Source organism: Mesitornis unicolor, unplaced genomic scaffold (genome assembly GCF_000695765.1).
Source record: "Mesitornis unicolor isolate BGI_N332 unplaced genomic scaffold, ASM69576v1 scaffold9490, whole genome shotgun sequence".
NCBI classification, from domain to species: domain Eukaryota; kingdom Metazoa; phylum Chordata; class Aves; order Mesitornithiformes; family Mesitornithidae; genus Mesitornis; species Mesitornis unicolor.
The window spans coordinates 30,689-47,258 of record NW_010156217.1 but is presented as its reverse complement, the minus strand read 5'-3'; the positions used below and the strand labels follow the sequence as shown (position 1 = coordinate 47,258).

Here is a 16,570-nt window from a genome sequence, read left to right as displayed (position 1 = left end):
TCATGCAGTTGGTTTTTTGTCCTTACAAAAGATATGTTTTACAGCATGGCTGTTCTTCTGTCCTTAAAAAAAATTGCATTGTACAGCCATTCAGCTTAAAGTGGTCTGAATTTAAAACAATCAGAAATATGAACAATCCAGAAAATACACGGACTTTGGAGGCATCTTAAAAAGCAAAATCCTCTGCTAGCAGGTTTTACACAGCTAACAGAAAAAATCATGGGTCCGCTTAGGAACTTTTCCTTGACATCAGCTGAGCCAAAATTTATTAGGACTTCTTGAGATAATGCTTTTAGGATGTCATAGGCAAAACAGCGTGAATGAGTACCCAAGGTGGATATTGCGGTTTGTTTAAGAACCACCAAGACAAGGGCTTTTGCAACCACTTGGTTGTGTTTCACACCTTCCATCCATAACATCCATCCCTGCAGGGAGGTGGCTGCTGGCACAGGATGCTGGGGGAGAAAGTTGGGTCTATTCTGGCTGCGTGGTTGCTCCCCATTACCCATCTCAGGCATCACCAGTGTCTGCCAGTGTCCTTGGTGCATCCACTGGCCTCCATCTCCTCACAGCTCCCCGGCTTCCAGGATCTCCCTCACTTTTAAGAGCTTTCCTCCAGCCAGGAACTTCACCTTCTTCTGTCTGGGTCCCCTTCTTTTTTCCAAAACCACTTCTTTCTGGCACCCCAAAACTCACTTTTCCCCAATCTAAACAGTTTCTGTCCATACACAGAAGTCGTGAGCAGCCTCCTAGCTGGTGGGTCTGTCTCTTCAGTACCTGGAGGGCTCCAGAGGTGCCACCAATTACAGGGAGAAAGCAGCAGGCTTCTGCTTGAGACCTTGAATGTGCAAATTTGGACACTAACACCCACGCATACACCCAGCTACCTACTACCTGTTAGTATTCATGATTTAAGCTATTATTTGCCTTCAAGACCATTTAATACTAGCCTGACTCTACTTCCAGTGAGGACAATTGGATTAATTTTCCTTGTTTCAAAAATTTTCAGTAATAGAATTTTCCAAGGACCATTATTTGTTGCACATAAATGTATTTTTCTGAAGTGGTTCAACTAATCCATTAGAGTTGTTTGCCCACTGGATCCAATTATTCATCTGTGAATAAAACTTTCCAAAGAATATTGTTAATATAAAGAGCTCCAGAAGTATTTCTTGAGCTGATTAAAGGTTTTGTCTGTGCTACAAACCTCACGCTCCTTAACTGAATTAAGGAGCTAAATGCATTTTTAAGCTTTGCTGAAACTATTGGAGGGATTCACTGAACAAAAGAAATATATGACACTTTATTAGCACTTGCTCTGCATTAATATTATGGATTATAAAAATTTTTATGTAACAGATTTCTTTTATTTAAGTACATTAATATGCTATCTGGTCAAGAAACTAGAAACTAGAATACAGCACCCCAGCCACCTCGACTGTTAGTTCAAACCACAGGCAAAATTTAATCAGTTATGTAACTAATGTTAGGCATGTCTGAGTGAAGCCTTTCTCAGACAAACATTGTAACACAAAGCATATATTTTGCTGAATAAAAAGAGACTTCAACATGTCCTTATTTTAAATATATACTTAAGTAGTTCGTACAGCTATGGCCCAATGGTGTTGCTTGGCTTGTTCAATGGTTACAAGCTCTGGAAAAATACTTTATCAACTGCATCCATTACTGGCTGCATGTCAGTGAAGTGGAAGACGGAAGCTCATCACATAGATCCCCTATATGAAATAAGAAGTTCAAAATGTGACTTGATGTTGTTTTCTAGCGAGCTGCTAAAATAAAAATTACAATTTCAGCTTTAGATCAGGTTCCCAAGAGAAGAATGATGCTAACAGACTTTTTTTTAAAACCCGCCCGCAAAGGGACAAAATAGCTATGAAATCCATTTATATCTACCACAGTAACCTTGCATCAATATTCACTAGTATGCTGAGCTGCTGTATGTTGAATGCTGTGTACTGCTATGTCACCGAAGTGTTCGCACATCTTTAGGCCCCCAGCAAGCAAGAGGTAGGAAGGCTCTGGGACCATAGCCCAGAGTGAAATACTGCAGACACCTGCTTTAGACCAGCAAAGCAGGTGCTCCTACAGGAACCACGCAGTGTGTACTGGCCTGAACGTATGCAAAGGTTCAGTTCAAAGAAAGCAATCAACGTGCAGATGGAAAATGCAGGGTAAGGCATGTGAAAAGATAAGACAACCACGAAGCATTAAAATCTTAAGCTTTTCATTGTATTTTAGATTCTATTAGACGCAAAACTGGAAGCACTCACATAATTTACACTGAAACTGTGCTGCTGAATAACGAGATGTTGTTAGTTACAAGGTGACTGACTCATACTAGGTTTTCTTTGAGTGAGAAGACAACTGCTGTGCCCGATAGGTCAGAGTCCCATATGTTTCTACAATAGCAGAGACCTACTTTATTCTGTGATTTGCTGTCAAGGTCTAGTAATACGGACCAAAATGGTTTGCTCATTCAATTACCACATCTTTGTTACTCTAGAAATCAGACGAGCTTTTAAAGAGACCCCATGTGACAAATCAGCAGCCTAGTCTGCATTTTCACAGTCCTTTCCCTGCAGAAAAACCAGGATGTAACAGGAAACACACAGCGGTATCTGCAGTGAGCTTCCTGCCTCCCCCTCCAAAGCTGCAGAAGGCCTACCCCAGCGCAAGTGTGAGGGCACAAGGCTGCCCAGGCCTGGCACCTTCTGCTCTGCTATTTCCCAGTTAAACTCAGTCCTTACTCATTTAAGGCTGCTTTGAGAGAAGAGGCAGGGAGAATTGGCACTTGATCCCTCATTTGCAGCTACATTGGGACTCTGATCACAGAATCGTTAAGGTTGGAAAAGACCTCTAAGATCATCAAGTCCAACTGTCAATCCAACACCTCCGTGACCACTAAACCAGGTCCCCAAGTGCCACGTCTACACACTTTTTGAACACCTCCAGGGATGGTGACTCCACCACTTCCCTGGGCAGCCTGTTCCAAGGGTTGATCACTTTGTATAAGAAACGTTTTCCCAATATCCAGTCTAAGCCTCCCCTGGCCCAACTTGAGGCCATTTCCTCTTGTCCTGTCACTTGTTACTTGGGAGAAGGGACCGACCCCCCTTCCTACCCCCTCCTTTCAGGGAGTTGTAGAGGGCAATAAGGTCTCCTATCAGCCTCCTCTTCTCCAGGCTGAACACCCCCAGTTCCCTCAGCCACTCCTCACAAGTCTTGTGCTCCAGACCCTTCATAAGGAGAGCCCATGGGAGATGTGTTTCCCCAGCAAGGGTTCGGCTCACTGTGGGTTTTAAGATTAGGTCCCACGCATGTGCAAAGCATTTTCCTTGAGGAAAGCACTCAGAATAAAACGACGGAGTTCTGTGCTTATCTTCCTCTTACGCAAAACGAAGAGTTCAAGACAGATTATTATTTTAGGACTACAGATCAGATCACTTTGAGAGTTACCATGATTTATTAACCTGTAACCATGGGATAAGGGAATTGGATACTCATATCTGATGTCAACAGGAGCCAAGCAGCTGATTTCCTCAGGCTCTTCTGAAACCCCAGCGTACATTTCTCAACCAACTGAAAGCAAATTCTCTTTAATTGCAACTCAGAGTGATTTCTTTTTGCTCTGCACAAATATTCTTCTGAGCTTCATCTTATCACTACACAGAGAAATACACTGTTATAGGTGAAAAAAGGTGAAAGGTGAAAAAAAAGGTCCAAATGCATGTGGAAAAGAGAAGTAAAATTAACAGTTGAGGAGTAACTTTTGTAACACTGGCACACAAAGAACTGGCATCAAAGTTTAACCTGGGTATGTTACAAGACTTAAGATGTATTTCAGTATGAGGAGACCAATCCTATAAAGTACTGTAGCATCTGTGATGAATAATCAAAATCATTAAATATAATAATATACTAATCTGTGTAGTAGATGTGCTTCTTTTCTCTACATTTATTATTTTCACTGGTACTCAAAACCCCAAATGAAAGAGGCTTCAAAGCTAAACTATTTATAAGCTAAATAATTCTGTAAAGAGATATTTTGTTATGACATATGAACAGTTTAGCTCATGAGGCACAGACAATGTATAAACATTTAATTTCTAAACTGTCCCAAAGCCCACATTATGTTCTTACACCGACTAAAAATACAACATCCTCTTAGGCAAGACTTTCTCTGGTTTGTTAACAACATCCTCTTTTCTACCAGTTTTCCAGACTCCTTTGTAAATATTGGAAAACTTACCTCTTAAATAAATTAATATGCATAGGAACAGGTATTTTTTCACTTCTTCTTTACTAAAATGGTTGATTTGTTTTTATTTAGACTTTCAGTCTCAGCTCAAAACAAACCTTAAAAACTTCAACACAACCAACGCACACCTTCTTCTTTACAAAATCATTAAAACTTATGTTCAAAGTTATTCATGCGTTTCTCAGATTCTGCTCGCATTTAGAAAGTAACTCTTTTTACTGCAATTAATACTACCTAGGGCTGCTTCTTTTTCCTCTCTGTTGTACATTAAAATTCTTGAGCTCTAACAGCACAGGTTCCACTCCCTCAATATGACAGACAGCAGACCCACACCCTCAGTGGTATGCAGCAAAAATGAACCTACAGCCTTCAGTAGTCCTGAGACTGCTGGGGAATGAAAAAAAAGCCAGAGAGACAAGGAGATTGTGTTACTGATTAATCACTTTTTCAAAATACTCACAGAATATAAGGTCCACAGGTTGTTGGCAAAGAAGTCTTAGGGTATATCCTTCAACTCGTTTATGGGGAATGAAAATACGTAATTCTCTCTAACACGTACAATGTGTAATAACTTTATGGTATTTCTCTTTCTGTACCCATGAATCTCTCCCTACCCAGAGGTGGTGGGTTCTTCAGGATAATACCCACTATCCATTCAGAAGTCTTTCCAAATTTTGCTTTCCCTTATTTAAATGGCAGAGGAGAGGGACCAGGTCATGCTCATGACCTTACCAGGGAGTTTCCATGTCGCTTTGTTTTCCAACAGCTTTGCTTCTTTTTCCTTTTTTCTTCCTCTCTCTTTTTTTTTTTTCAATTGCAAATAAGTAAACTAAAACTTCCAATCTTCAAACAACAAAATCATGACAGAAATCAATAAGCAATATTTTTTTTTACTTTAACCTAAAGCATAACTTATGAGGACAGCTATTCCAATGAAAAGAAATAAAATTTATAGTAATATACTTTTGCCAACCCAGAAGTGTCATCAAAACCGTGGCAGCACAGTTTTTGGCCCTGGCATTTCTGCCAGCAAACTATCAGAAAAAGCACATTATCCATCTCCACTTCCTGGCCTCAAAACATTACTTTTTATTCCTTATTATATTTTCAAAGGGTATAGGATTATTTTTTCAATTAAAACTACCTGTCCCAGTGACCTCCAGTCTAGGCTGGCACTGCCAATGTACACGTGCTGTTTATCAACGATCCAGAAAGAGGACTGCAGCCGGCCTTCATTATACGCTGACATGTTCATGTACATCACTTCAGCACCTGGAGATTTAAGGATAAAAAAATAAATAGCACCATTTAAAATAACATAATTTACATTATTAAGAAAAGAAACAACGTCACATTTCAGGGCCTCAGATTTGAAAACTAATGAGGAATATAATTAAACATAAAAATCAATGATAAACAGTGTTACTGTCCCACGATTTAAGGCCTGAATTAACACACGTTCCAGAAAAGCAGGCGTAGAGAACATTCCCATGCATTACATTGTTTACTTCATTTTCTTCCATTTTAAAACCAAATAATTGCTATTTTTTTCCAGCACTGTATGTTTCCAAAACCAGTTTATTTTTAAGGTCTATTCTGTAACTCAAACCAGCTACATATTATAATGATGACCTTTAAAATACAAACCCAATTACAAGCCCTTCCTGAAAAACAGCCTCTGCTCCTTTGCCCTGTGTGGTGGTTGAGCAGGTACCCCACAGCAGGGTGTCGCACGGGTCAGACCCCAGCAAGAGAACATGGGGGACAATTAAGGAGTAAGGAAGTAAGCAAAGGTCTAAATTCAGAAAATACTTAATATTAGGTGAGTTTAGGGGATTTATCACATCATGATTGTTCTTTTAGCACTCCAGTGTTTGCAACACTGGATGATTAATCTGAATTAATCATTACCAAAACTAATTTAAAGTAACCCACTCATCTTCACGCTTTAGTCATGACGGTAACTGGGGAAGAGCAGTGACAGCAAAGAGCAGCCCAGAGGGCAGTAATGGGACCAGCCCTCTCACATTAAACATTCAGCATCTTCAGTACCACCAGTTCCAGTAATGGTTGGGTAAAAGTCACAGCTTCAAAAGAACTCCAGGATACCTAGAGAACTAAAATAGGATTTTGTTTCATCCAACTTCCTATTTCTGACCTCAAAAGAAACACTCAACTCACAATTTTAAGCAACAGTTACCAGTGCTAAATATTTCTCTTTTTTATTGTGAAAACTGTAATTCTTACTCGAATAAATGATTCTAGAAGTTCAGACATCAAGAAAAGAAAAATCAGGTAAGATGTCACTTTTCATGAAGCACCAAACGTGCAACATAGGATTCTGAGCAAGTGACAGAATTTTGTTCATTGTATATTTACTGCAACCCAGTCACCCTTCCAAGTTTTTTTAGGTATCACCCATCCACATTCATTTATGCTTAGAAGCAAAGGTATTTTCCAATTTTCCTTGGAATGTGTTGTTGCTGACATTCAATCAATGCTTTAATGAGCAGAACTGTGCTAATTAATGAGATAATGTGAGTGAAATGCAAAAGAAATCCAAAACCACTACATCAGGTCTTAAAAGGTTTAAATTGTTTTCTGATGAATAAACAAAAAAAAGGCAACTCCTTCAACTAGCTGAGGAAAACAACTCTGTAAGGTGCTAAACTTCTAGCTGCTTATCTGAAAACTGTGTTTAAAATTAAGTTTACCATAGCAGTTTGCCTTGATCATATTTTCTTCCCATACATCCAATTTGCAACATAAAACAGCAGCATGAATTTAACATCCACAACCCACCTATGTAAAATAACTTCTAAATGAAAGGTTCAGATTTCTGTATAGGAAAGGTAAAAGTTGAAACCAATGAGCTGCTTGCTCAGAACTGAGCACCTAAAATAAACATAGTTTAAAAACATTTTTGAAATATCCAATACGGATTGCCCAAGCTACAAGAGGAGACTATTTAACCAGCAATAGCAATGTTAAAAACAGCAGACATTGTCAGTAACCCGATACAAAACTCAAAAGTTGTAAACACCAGAATTTGTGGGTGTGGGGCAGTTTATACACAGGCATAAGCAGTCTGATAGAGCATTTGCTTTAAAATATAATCTAGGCTTCAATTACAAAAAAAGTGAATATGGCAGCGCAGGAGATCCTGCTATTACACATTAAAGTCAAAACCTGGAACCCAATTTCTTTTTCTTCTGGAAATAGCCAACTCTTAAAGGCAGAGGAAACTGCATCCCTGAGTTAATTAAAACAGTCACGTGTGGCAAGCAGCAGCTGCTGTGCAGCCTATTAATGAGCCCTTAACTTCTGATGAAAGGAAACATGCATCAGTATTGATAATTGCCTCTCTTCTAGAAGCCCTTGAGATGTTTTGTTATAAAAGGCTTATCAGGCCTTCACCACAATCCCTCATCCCCAGCGTGGTCCGGGTCCCACAAGGAAATTAAACTGGACTGATCAATACACGAAGCTGTAACAGAACTCTTTTATCGTGCTGCCGTCTCAATTACACAGAGCTGTGGGTGGACCAAGTTCAACCAAAAGGCACAATTTGTAGGCTTGATTGCTAATGCAGATGGCAGACTCTTCAAAAAATAAATCTAGCAATTTCATTTCACTGAAGATTAAACTGCAGGGTGAGATTTTGGAGAAAACCAGCGCTGCTGCTTACAAACTCAAGTGGATTTGCCTGTCCCATAACATCACGTGTTGTAAAGACTGGGCCAGACTGCCCTCCTCCTGCAGGAAAAAAGACAACTAGAGGAATCAAAGCATGCTTTAATTAATAGACATTTCTCCAAGTATTTTTTCTTCTAAGTGAAGAAGTTTTGCACTCTGCAGAAGGGAGATGACTGAAGCTGTCTGGAGTGACCCTTGAGAGCCTGGACCTTCTCCATGTGATGGGAACACAGCCCCTGGGAGGTGCCCAGCTGCTGCTCAGCTCCTTGCTCTGTCTCACAATGGAGGAAAAATCCAGAAGACAACAATAGCACTGCAAAAGCACTGACTTTTCTTTCCTTTCCCAAAGAAAGTAAATTCCCAAAGGAATCCCAAAGCAGAAGGATGGCACAAGTAAGTGCCATTTTCCAGGCTCTTCTCAGTTGTGCCCAGCGACAGGACAAGGGGCAGTGGTCCCAGACTGAACACAGGAGGGTCAACATAAACAAAAGGAAAAACTTATTTCCTGTGAGGGTACCAGAGCACTGGACCAGGCTGCCCAGAGAGGTTGTGGAGTCTCCTTCCCTGGCGCCGTTCAACACACACCTGGACGCGTTCCTATGTGATCCTGCTCTAGCAGGGAGTTGGACTGGGTGATCTGCAGAGGTCCCTTTAAAACCCATCTATGCTGTGACCATTTCTAGCCTTGCAACACCCCGTTCGCTCCAGCTGTCTGCTCCCAGGCCCTCCAGTAATGACACCATGCAGGCCACAGGGCAAGCTTAACTTCAAGAACAGGAGCTGAAGGGTAGGACCTTTTCTACATATTTGAGTCAAAACACTAATCAGTTTGCAGAAGACTTTACGCATATATTCTGTTATGAAAAACCGTGTGTCATTGTGATGCGCATATTGGTGTGGCTTTTTCTGCTGCTCAACCAAGTCAACAGGCAGCAGCACAAACTGGGATACTTCTTCATGGAGACAGGAGGAGCCCATGGCTCACAGGGCTGCCACTCAGCCTCCAGATCCAAGGTTACATGACAATTTGGAGAAGGTGCACCAGGAGGCTTTGGATCCAATGCCTGAGAGCAGTCTAGAGTATCACCAGGTTGTCCTGGTACAGAGGCAACCTCACGGAGGCAAATAACCTCTCTGGTGGATATGGTAAACCTTTTTTGTAAAGACCAAGAAAGAGCAAGCATTTAGGCTGCTATTATCACAGCTGTTTTGGAAGCAAGAGTGCAAACGCTGTCTGTAACAGTTTCCAACAGCGCCAGTTACCGGCTGAACTCGCTCTGGAGTTAGCAAACACAACGCCCAAGAAACAGAAGCTGCATTTGCTTGTACCGCAGCTAAAATTTGCCTTCTGTCTTCATAACTTTTTTACTTTCACTATAATGTGTTTAAAACTAGAGAGAGAAATGGGAAAGGAGGAGGATTTAAGGACTGAGAGGAGGGCAGACAGAAGCTGCAGCAACAGTGACAGTGCAACAACATGCACAGCAAGGATGAGAAACGCACCAAGAGCCCTGACCTCAGAAGCCTTGGCAATAAGAAACAGAAAAGAGGGTGGAGAGATCTGGAGATACAGATCAGATGGCACAGATTGGGGCTGTGTGCCCTGCAGAGCCCCAGCAAAAAGGGCTGTGGAACCAGGCTGGGCTTTGCTACCTCCTGCTAGGAACGGGAGAGTTGTAAAGATGGAGGAGATGAACAGGGGCTTTTCAAGACCTCCTCTTCCCCATTTTGGGAAACCAGAGCCTGTCAAGTGCAGGCTGCAGAGACACACCAGCTGACAGAGGGTGGAGCACATTGGAGTGGGAGGACCCTTATCACCATGTCCATACCCCTTGCTCACAGCACTATTTCCACTCCCCCTTCCTAATTCTGTGTATTCCCAAACAATTACTCCAAGTAACAAGAAGTTTAAAAAGGAGCCCCATGGGTGGGAGGCAGCACATGCAGCACCCGCCACTATGCCAAAGACCTGCTGGATTCTTCCAGCAAAACTGCGTTTTCAAGTTGGTGTAGATGCAGTTAATCACCATGTGCTAACTCAGAACGGTCAACAAATGATCCTTTACTACCCCTAGGTCCCAAACTTATTATTTTAAATAGAATTTGCTCGCTAGAATAGGGATGTGTACTCATCTAAAGTGAATGTCTCCTTCCCTACATTTTGCAAGACATTTTCTTTTTATTTATTTGCTTTTAATTAAAAACCTTAGCACAAAGTATACCCACGAATAAAAATAATTTTTATTCCAGAGACAAAAGATAAAATCCAGCATTTTTCCATACTCTGCTCACAAGTGGCAGAGTAACTGTGTCGTATTGGGCAGACACAAGTGACCCAGGCAGAGCATCATCTCCCCAGGAGTTTTCATGCTTTTTTTCCCTCGACTGATTGCAGAAAGTCTGGAGCAGCTCCAAAAGCCCCATTAGTGTGACCTGCTGGGGCAGTACAAAAGCAGAGGAACGCACAACTTGACAACAAAGTTATTTTTACTATGCCTCTGAATGACTAAAAGACAAAATAGACTATTTACTGTATCTGTGCTCTTTATGGATATTGGATGTGAAATACAATTCAGAAGTCTGCCTGGCCCCAGAATGATTAATGATTCAAACTTACTTTAAAGAGAGAACACTCAAGGACTTTTAGAGAGATCTCCGATGGTAATACCTTAACTTTGTATCAGCTGTTACGTTTCTATTTCCCTTTGCTCCTCACACACATCCCTCCTCTTTATAAAACTACCAGGCCTGAATTCTGCCACTCTAGGATTACATGCTGATCAGCAGTCCAAGACTGTAGCAATTAAAAAAAACCCCAAAAAACTCCAATGAAAACCTTGCTGCCTTTTCTTTAGCAGCTCCATATGCAACTGCCACACACACAGAAAATGAAATCAGTTACTCAAGGAAAATACATTTTAGTGCAAGCCCCAGCAGCCCCCAGAAAGCCTTCACAACGCAACTGAAGTTCACACCACTGTCCTGCCTTAAGCCACGGCACACAAACTCCCCACGTGACAAACATGGCTTCTTCCTAAATTAAATTCCCTCTCCCAACATACAATCAGCCATGAACTATGGCCACATGCAGCTTCCCAAAATATTGCCACTCCCCAAATTTAATGCTGCCTCTAGCAAAATGAGGCTGTTTCTGATGGAGATATTGTATTAGGAAAAGTTAGAGTTAAGCAATAGGCTATATGGTCCGCAGTTGGAAATGGCCCACTGCAAAGGAAACAGGGAACGAAGGACCCACAGAAGAACTTTGCTGAATAAAGTGGACCCGTGCTTGGGAAAGTGATAAACAGCCTATTGCAAAAGAAACAGAGAACAAAGGACTCAAAGGCAGGGACTTGGCTGAATAAAGCAGACCTGTGCCTAGGAAAGTAGCAGTTTACAGCTGTTGTAAGCAAAACCACAGCCAAGTGCATGAGTAGCTCACGATCTGGACTGGCTCAACAGTCGCCTGCATGGCATGTGGACAGGAAAATGAACCAGTCACAGATATACATTGAGCGCGTGCAGGGCTGCATGATCAGGTGCGCAGGCGCTCCAGCCTCCTTGTGTTGTGTAACAGGTGTGCAAGCGGAACATCTTTTGATACATGTTGGCCACATGTATCAAAACCACATCTCCGCTCCAGGATAAATACCTGGATTTTACTGAAGAGCATTGGGCAGGTGTACAGCAAGGTCACCGTTGCCTCCATGGGGATACCCATGTAAAGCTTACGCCTACCGATTGCTGATGATACACCACACAACAATGCTGTCCTGATGGTTCGTGCTCTAGTTTGCTGGCGGGTGCGTATATCTTTTCCTTTTGCCCTAATTACTCCTTTCCTGATATGTCTAGAATGCTCAATAATCCTGCTTAGTTGCTTATTTTGTTAATAAAAAGACTAGAATTTTATTATCTTTTTGTGTCTTGTTCCAGGGAATCTCTGATCCTACAGCAGACATTTTTCATGAAAAAATAACGGTAGTGCTTACTGCCTTCTTTTACAGCATCTGAGGTCACCAATACAAAGATAATTTTGAGGGAATTGGTGCACAGGTGAGGGATCTGTGACTACAGCTCCATGGACCCCCCTGCTCCATCTCTGGAGAGATACCGCTCCTCTCCGCCTCCCCAGCTGGCTCTCCTGTCCACGCCTGGCTGGGCTGGGAGGAAAGGCTGCGATGAGAGCATCCCTGAGCAGTTGGGCTGCAGTCAAGGATCTCCCTGCGGAGCTGTGGGTGTGAGGTCTCCGTTGGTGCCAGCTGAAATCCCAGACCCTTCTCCAGGCACTGAGCCAGCTTCTTGCCTGGTTCCCTTCCCGCCCCAGCAGACTGTAACACGCTGTCAGGCTCGGTCTTGTGCAATCAGGCAGAACGAATATCTTCCACACTCACCAGCGCTTTTTTGTTTTGTTTGCACTCATTCAGTGGATTAAAATAATTTCTATGAGCCAGCACAGCCCCAGAAACTGCTCAGTCCACACAGCTGAGGAAGCCAAGAGCTGAGTGTAGGGACAGGAGAGAGTAGGAAGAAAAACAACTAGTGAAAAAAAGCCAGCTCTCTGAAAACAAAGTATTACAGAATTGCAACTAGGAGGGTTAAAAAAAAAACCAACAGAACACAACAAAAAGCCCCCAGTAATAGGGGTATGAACAGATTTCACTTTCAAGCGACTTTCCTCCTCTCCACCAAGAGGAGATGGTCCAAGGAATGGACTGAATGATCCAGATAAAAAAATGGATAAAGAAAATGCTTGTTTTGGATGTAGAACAGTTCACTGGTCCAGCTCACCAGGTGGTGGGAAACACTTTTTCTGACACAGCTGAAGGCACAGCAGAAGTGTCAGAACAAGTGACTTCTGCCTGGGCCCAGTGCTCCCATTTAAAGTGCTCCCACATCATTGCAGCCTCTGCTCCTCCCAGAATCAGGCATTTTAGAAATTCCAGGTGGCAAGCCCCAGTATTTGTTTGCCTTTTATCTTGCACAACCATTTGCCTCACACAAACAAAGCAGATGGGAAAGTAGTGCTGGCATTTACTTGGGATGACATTTCCCACGCACTTACACAGGGCTTTGCAGCAATGCAGAAGATCCAGAAAAGATTCACTGGATGCAGAGCGGCAGATTCTTGAGAACAAAGGAAAGGTCAGAATTAATTTCTTTTGATTGCTTGTTTAACTTCAATGACATCTTGGGAGCTACTTAGTTCCCAAGGTAACATTTATCTAAATATGCCCTTATGGTGGCTTTGGAGATGGCAGATGTTGGCCTTTGTTACTAGTCCAGGAATGCATTTTGTGCTGCTTGCTGGGCCTTTTTGATTTACTCAGCAGAAGTAATCAGACATATACCCAAAACGCTTCCCACCCCATGTCACAGGAGACCTGACGATATTTCTTTGTAATAACTTAACCCACTCAGCTACACATCTTTTCTGATTCACTGCAGGGTGGGCAACCAATGACAAATAAAACAGCGTAGAGATAAAAGGTCTCCTCTTTACACACACAATTGACACGGCACAGGCACACTCAACTTCAGCTTCTCTGTGAAGAGCAGGCAGCTCAGCTCATTAATCACACGTGGGCATGTTTAATTAATCTATGCACAGAATTTTAGACTGCAAACAAGGAAAAAAACTCATATGACTACAGACCTCTGGGCCTTCCAAACATGGAAATCCAGTTTCCAGAGCAAACTCGTAGCTTTCTTATTTTCACCCACAAGACTGAGTGCTTCCATAAATCCATAAAGCACTGAAATTCCACAAAGTCACAAAATGCAGTGCAGCTCATATAAAAAAATACAATGCAGTATTTGGAATATATCTGCAATATAGTTCATTACATGGAACAAGTCAAGAAAGTAGACATGCTTCAATTTGACCCTCTCCAATCTGGATTTGGCCAGTGAAGTCAATGTACTGTACTATATCTGCTATAGAAACCCTTGCTATCTGGGACAAAGTTTAGGACTCCCATCCTAGACTATCTTTAAAGAAAAAAAAAAAATCAATTGAGCCTCTGCAGATAAAAATTAATGTAACTTAAAAAGATCCAAACAGCTTTCCTTTCCCTCTAATAATTTTATTGAAATTCGCAAACATTTCATGCCTCCTTTAGTAGCTTTTGCTGCCTGATGAAGCAAACATAAGAAAAATCCTCATTTTGCACTGACTTGACTCCGACATCAGTATTTTTCAATCAAATTTGTACTTCTTTTTGAGCTATTTAAGGTATTTTATATCAATAGTCACAGATTATTTTGAATAAAACTTTGACTAGAGAGCACTGATTGTCAGTTCAATTCTTTCCCCTTAGCAGAACTCATCATTCCTCTAAATAGCATTTTCTCAGTATAAATCTGTTTTGTGAGCCTGATGATTCAGTAGCCTGTAAGATAAGGAGTGTACAACAAAGTTTGGCAGAATATTAAAAACAAAATTTCCACCTCTTTTTTTGCCCTTCATTATTGGAGAGTAGGCTGCTTGATGAAGATGAAGCTATAAAAGTGATTGCTGCGAAAAGTAATTTTCTTACTTATTTGATTCAGGCGACAAAGCATATTACTGCTTAAAGGAAGGCTATAATACAATCGGTAAAAGCAAAGTCAGATTGTGGCCTGCTTTCTTTGCCTAATTATAATTGCATACATTTTTGCTATAAAAGAAAGCTACTTTAAACGTATAATAGAGAGATTAGTAAACTCGCACACTGCTTAGCCCACCTCACTTCAAAGATTCTTTTCTTTATTTGGATTAGCATTATGAAGAACTATATTCATGTATGTAGTGCCTAGATGAAACATCCCGGAATTCAGGGACATTTTTTCATCTTAACACACAAGGAATTAGAAACACAAACTTCTATGAATGAAGAAGGCTAAATCCCTACCAAAACTGGAGTGACTATCTATCTCTATCTCTCTTTTTAACTTACCAACATAATTTCATTCTGATATTTATATATTCTAAAACCATCAGTACTCGCAACAGTCACTTCCAAATGTGCTGACTAGCACTACTTCTGCAATCATTCTCAAAATGTGGTTCTCAGACATGTGTAGCTCTGCTTTGGGTTCTGTTGGTTTCCTTCCCATGATCAAGATATCTTAGTTCTGGAAGAGGAGGAAGCGTACTGCAGGGCAGGTGAAGAGGGGAGGACGGATTATGCCTCCTCAAAGAGCTGCAATATTTCATCCTAAACTACTGCTTTTTATTTTTATAATACCTTCATAACAGAGTTGATCTTTTTTCTGCGCTTTCATTAACTGAATCTCTGAGGAATCCTAGAGTATTATCTCCAGATACCAAAAACCAAGAGCTCTGGCCATACAAGCAGAGCAGAGGCACAGCCAGAACCAACCTGGGTCTGCCAGCAGTGCAAGCCATTTCCTTTTACTACTACTTCTCACTTGTCTCTCAGCGTCTTCACTTGACAGATGAACCACTTAGTGAATAAGGAATTGGCTGGATGGTCAGTATTGGGATTGGTGCTGTTTAACATCTCTGTCAGTGACATGGACAGGGGGATCAAGTGCACCTTCAGCAAGTTTGCCAATCACATCAAGCTGCGTGGTGCGATTGTCACACTGGAAGGAAGGAAGGGATGCCATCCAGAGGCTTGAGAGGTGGGCCTGTGAAAAGTTCAACAAGGCCAAGTGCAAGGTCCTGCTCCTGGGTTTGGGCAATCCCCAGCACAAATACAGGTTAGGTGGAGAATGGATTAAGAGCAGCCCTAAGGAGACATACTTGGGAGTGTTGTTTGGTGAGAAGCTCAACATGAGCCATCAGTGTGCACTTGCAGCCCAGAAGGCCAACCGCATCCTGGGCTGCATCAAAAGAAGTGTGGTCAGCAGGGTGAGGGAGGCGATTCTCACCTACTCTGCTCTTGTGAGTACTACTCCATCCAGCTCTGGGGCACCCAACATAAGGAGGACATGGACCTGCTGGAGCAAGTCCAGAGAAGGGCCACAAAGATTATCTGAGGGCTGGAGCACCTCCCCTACAAGGCCAGGCTGAGAGAGTTGAGGTTTTTCAGCCAGAAGAAGACTCCAGAGAGAGACCTTTAATAAAGGCCTTCCAGTACCTGAAGAGGGCCTACAAGAAAGCTGAAGAGGTACTTTTTACAAAAGCATGTAGTGATAGGACATGTGGTAGTGGTTTTAAACTGAAAAAGTGGAGATTTATATAAGATCTTAGGAAGAAATTCTTTACTTTGAAAGTACTGAGACACTGGAACAGGTTGCCCACTCCCTGAGTGTTCAAGGAAAAAAAACTTCTTCACTGAAAGGGTTATCAGGCAATGGAAGGGACTATCCAGGGAAGCAGCTGAGTCACCATCCCTGAAGATATTTAGAAAGTGGGTAGATGAGGTGCTTAGAGACATGGTTTAGTAGTGAGCAGGTTATGGTTGGACTTGATGATCATAAAGGTCTTTTCCTGCCAAATGAATCTGCAATTCTAAAGCCAGGTTGAATGGGGCTTTGAGCAGCCTGATCTAGTGGGAGGTGTCCCTGCCCATTGCAGGGGAGTTGGACTGGATGATCTTTAAGGTCCCTTCCAACCCAAACCGTTCTGTCATTCTATGATCTTTC

The 16,570-nt window shown here is 41.9% G+C and overlaps 1 protein-coding gene across 1 annotated transcript in view; it reads right to left on the bottom strand.

The window, feature by feature from the left end:
- PLD5 (phospholipase D family, member 5) overlaps positions 1-16,570 on the bottom strand; it is a gene marked incomplete at its 5' end in the record, with an annotated part of 60,139 nt that overhangs the window by 24,165 nt on the left and 19,404 nt on the right. The window contains one exon of the mRNA XM_010183008.1: positions 5,424-5,551. Coding sequence (XP_010181310.1) covers positions 5,424-5,551 — 128 coding nt within the window. The remainder of the gene's footprint in view (positions 1-5,423; positions 5,552-16,570) is intronic.